Below are 4,201 nucleotides of genomic sequence, written 5' to 3'. Positions count from 1 at the left end.
CAGTTTGCCATTTATTTCCACTTACGCTGATTACACGTTGTGTTTACTTTTCCTTATTCCACAGCATCTCTTTAGCTCTACTTCAATGGTAAATCTCTCTAACGTGCCTGTCTTTCTCCCTCAATGGGATTCAATCTGAAAAGTAACTTAACAAAAGCCTAACTGTAGACTCCCTCCCCCTTGAGGGCAACCTAGAACCCCACTGAGGAAGGAACTCCTACAAACAAAAAAGCAGGAGTAGCGCTTCTTGAGCTGGCTTGACATTATTGATTCTGTGTGGGTGCCAACATCCCTATCATCTCAAAGAGGAGATTTTGTTAATGAAACAACATGAAGAAGTGAACTGTCTTTTGAGAACATAAGCCAGAGATAGATGCCCTGAGAATGTGAGTGCTATGGCATTGGGTAGGTGAAAGGAGATGCCTACTTCCACACTGAAACAGAACACTGCACCTCATGCTTTGCTGTGCCGTGGGAGTGGGTGGTTGCCCTAGAGGCTTTGCTTCAGACCCACATCACAATTTCTCTCTAGAATCTTCTTCTTTAATAACTGCTGACCCTGCCATAACAGGTCTCTGGGGGATATGCCAATTCTCTTTCAATGTTCTGGCCAAAGAGTGGACAAAAATCCCTTCCCTTGATTTCCCAAGACTTGGGACTCTCAGGAGATTTTACCAAAGGACAATGAAAAACAAATACATTTTAAAAATTATAAAAAAATATAAAATCCATTGCAGAGGGTACAATAGTTACTTAGGAATGAAGAATGCAAAGTGTTATGAAAAGTCTGGAGAACTGACAAATATTTGTGGTTGGTTTCTAGGAAATTTCTCCTTGCTGAGAATAGCTTTATGTGGCTACCCCAAAGGTTTAAGTCCCTTGCACAGAGTTAGTTCCCAGGAGTCACTCAGGATGTGGTCTTGGGGATTGGGCAGAATATATTGCTATAAAGTCTGAGAAAAGTTTTAGGAAAAGTGCTGGGCTCAGTGGCTCATGCCTGTAATCCCAGCTCTTAAGGAGTCAGAGGTGGGAGGATAGTTTAAGTCCAGGAGTTCAAGATCTGCCTGGGCAATATAGTGAGACTTCATTCTAAGAAAAAAAAAAAAAAAAAAAAAAAAAAATTTTTAGGAAAAGTTTAAACATATTTGTATTTTTTAAAGACTACCTTAGATACAAAATCATTGTCCTGAAATTTTACAGTTGGACTGTGGTGGGGTATACTGTATCTCATGGGTAAGCAGAGTATAGAACAGTTTGTTTCTCCTTCCTTTGCCACCTGCATATGTGAGGATAATATTCTTTTGCCTATGTAGTAATCAAGTGTGCATTTAATTTTCAGCATGTGGGTATTCCCCTAGGAATCTCTCCAGTCCTAGCCATGATCACAAGGTCTGAATCTACCATAACCAGCACCCTCTCAGACCCATGTACCCTGTCACATTCTTCGTAAGATACTCTCCACAGAATATGTCTCTGGCTCTGCTGGCACCTCCCTGGGGGGTCTTTACTAGCTTACTCCCAACTTGCCACTCCATGGAGCATATGTTGCTATACTTCCCACCCTGGACTGCATCCTGTATGCCTTGACTCTCAGGAGGTTCAGACTAGGGGCATGATGACTAGCAGCCACTATGGCGAGCAAGATTCCCACTGCACCAACAGTGGCTCTCCATCTGCTCTGGGAAACATGCTTCCTTAGGGACTGGGAATGACCACCCTTTTCAGGTAAAATACCACCCACTAAATACAGGGGTATCACTGTCTTCTCACAGGCCCATCCATAAAAGAGTAGCATAAAGATAGTAATTAAATTATTTAACATTTTCTGATATTTTTGTTAGTTATTATTCTAAGTACTTTATTCCATTAATTTACCTGACATTATTTAACCTTCAAAACAACTCTATAAGGCTGTTACTATTTGATTTTATTAAATTTATAAAAATAATAAATTTTATTTATTTAATAAAATCCCCCATTTTATTTACTTTTTAATTAATTTTATAGAGACGACATTTCACTCTGTTGTCCAGGATGGTCTTGAACTGTCTCCATTATCTTCTAATCTTGACTTTTTTCCTTATATGCTACAATACTGCAATGAATATTCTTGTTGATATTTTTTTCACACCTAAGTGTTTCCATTGGATGTATTTTTTGAAGTGGAATTTTCAGGTGATAAGGCTTACAAATTTCAAATGTTTAATAGATAGTGCCTAAATCCCCTTCAAAAATGTTTGCCAATTTATAACCCTATTATTTGTGTTCCATTTTTGAAATATATAAATATGTGTGCAAATCAACTGCTCTGCGTGGGCAGTTCCTTACACTTTCTGTAATGGAAAACATAGAGGAAAAACCACTTACAGTTTCAGGGGGAGAAAAGGTTCCCGTTTCAAGAAAAGGAAATTTCAGTGGGAGAAAATATTGTGAAAAACAAGGTAATTTTCTACTTTAAGTTTCTGTCCTATGGGTATAAAAAATAGCTGGACATTATCTTCTTCCCAGGCTCTGGTCTCCTCTTCTCCAGCAGGCTGTATTGCTGGTCATTTTTGGCTCCTGTTGGAAGCAAACTGCTCTTATGCCTTTGGATAAGATTTTGACCAGGAGTTATCTTAAAGAGTACTCTAAGGAGGGGTATACCAGCCAGCACAATGGTAACCCCTCCCTGGGGTTTTCACAAGGACAGAAGGTGGTGTGTAATAGACTTATCCGTAAAGCAGACGCAACTCCTAACTGGAGTTGTTCCTTATTGGTTAGCAGAAACAGAATTGAGGACTGATGACAGCTGCACAAGAAGATGAAACCATTTCCTTCCTCTTTTCTAAGCTTATCTCTTAAACCCGACTGGACGTTGGCACAGTGCTGGGATGACTATGGAGACCCAAATGTCTCAGAATGTATGTCCCAGCAACCTGTGGCTGCTTCAACCATTGACAGTTTTGCTGCTGCTGGGTGAGTGAGGGTCATTCTGAAAGAGTGCAATTTCAGACACTCCTACTGCCTGGACTCTAGGCACCAGTGTGGTAAAGAGCAGGCCTGGGCCCTGGAAGCAGGGGACAGACTGAAAGAGGAGACAGGACCCTGATTTCTTAAGTGTTCCAGTGGTTTTTAAGGTCAGAACTTAGAGGTAGTTACGTAGTCCCTGGAAAATCCATTCTGCACCAAACATTCATGTGTACTTTGTAGTCATGAGGAGGAACAGGGAATGAGATAAGGGGGACATATGAAGTGAATACTCTTATAAAAGATAAACTGGAAAAAAGATCTTGAGATAGGTGCTGGAGAAGGAAGAGCCCAAGCTCACCTCCCCTGCCCCTTTCACATACGCAGCTAAATTTGAAGCCATCTTCTCCTGCTAGACGTTGATCCACTCTCTTCTCTTTTACAGCTTCTGCAGACAGTCAAACTGGTGAGTATGCCCTTTGCTTCTTTGTATTGACAGTATTATATCCTCATAATATGATGCTGTGTTTGCTATGGGGGATATGTCTGTTCCACTGAAAATCAAGCTTGGGTTCAGCATGGGCAGTTCCCCCATTTTAGTGGGGTCTGGGATTTGCTTCTTAGATCCACTGAAGACCCAAGGGAATGAGGCTGCTGCAAGTACAGATCTTGAACTGTATCTACAATAGGACTCTTTGGTACCTGACCTCCCTTGGGAGCTCCTTTGGCATCCACAGTCCCTTCAGGATTATTTATTCACACTCCTTTCCACTCTCTGCCTCTCAGCATCTCCCCCGAAGGCTGTGCTGAAACTCGAGCCCCCGTGGATCAACGTGCTCCGGGAGGACTCTGTGACTCTGACGTGCCGGGGGGCTCACAGCCCTGACAGCGACTCCACTCAGTGGTTCCACAATGGGACTCTCATCCCCGCCCACACGCAGCCCAGCTACAGGTTCAAGGCCAACAACAATGATAGCGGGGAGTACAGGTGCCAGACTGGCCGGACCAGCCTCAGCGACCCTGTTCATCTGACTGTGCTTTCTGGTCAGTGGAGGAAGGCCCTGGGGTGGACCTGGGAGGGCCAGGATGGATTAAATCTGTTTACACGCAGAGGTTTGCAGGAAAGAGTAGGGGTGGCCTGCTTACTGGGAAGCACGATTGTGAGTTGCTCATTCATTCCCCATTTCACCCACCCCCTTTGCTTAGCATGTGTGGTGGGGGAAGGGGGAATTTCTAATAATTTTCTCAGCATGTG

The 4,201-nt window shown here is 42.8% G+C and overlaps 1 protein-coding gene across 1 annotated transcript in view; it reads left to right on the top strand.

Moving 5' to 3' along the window:
• The first annotated feature begins 2,846 nt into the window (after positions 1-2,846).
• The window catches only part of LOC105551015 (low affinity immunoglobulin gamma Fc region receptor II-a-like), a 1,741-nt gene continuing 386 nt past the window's right edge, over positions 2,847-4,201 (top strand). Inside the window, exons 1-3 of the mRNA XM_011996135.1 lie at positions 2,847-2,955; positions 3,392-3,412; positions 3,733-4,106. Coding sequence (XP_011851525.1) covers positions 2,871-2,955; positions 3,392-3,412; positions 3,733-4,106 — 480 coding nt within the window. The 5' untranslated portion in view covers positions 2,847-2,870. The remainder of the gene's footprint in view (positions 2,956-3,391; positions 3,413-3,732; positions 4,107-4,201) is intronic.

Source organism: Mandrillus leucophaeus, unplaced genomic scaffold (genome assembly GCF_000951045.1).
Source record: "Mandrillus leucophaeus isolate KB7577 unplaced genomic scaffold, Mleu.le_1.0 Scaffold502, whole genome shotgun sequence".
NCBI lineage: Eukaryota > Metazoa > Chordata > Mammalia > Primates > Cercopithecidae > Mandrillus > Mandrillus leucophaeus.
Note: the sequence above shows the minus strand (reverse complement) of the source record. Positions and strands in the feature narration are given on the sequence as shown.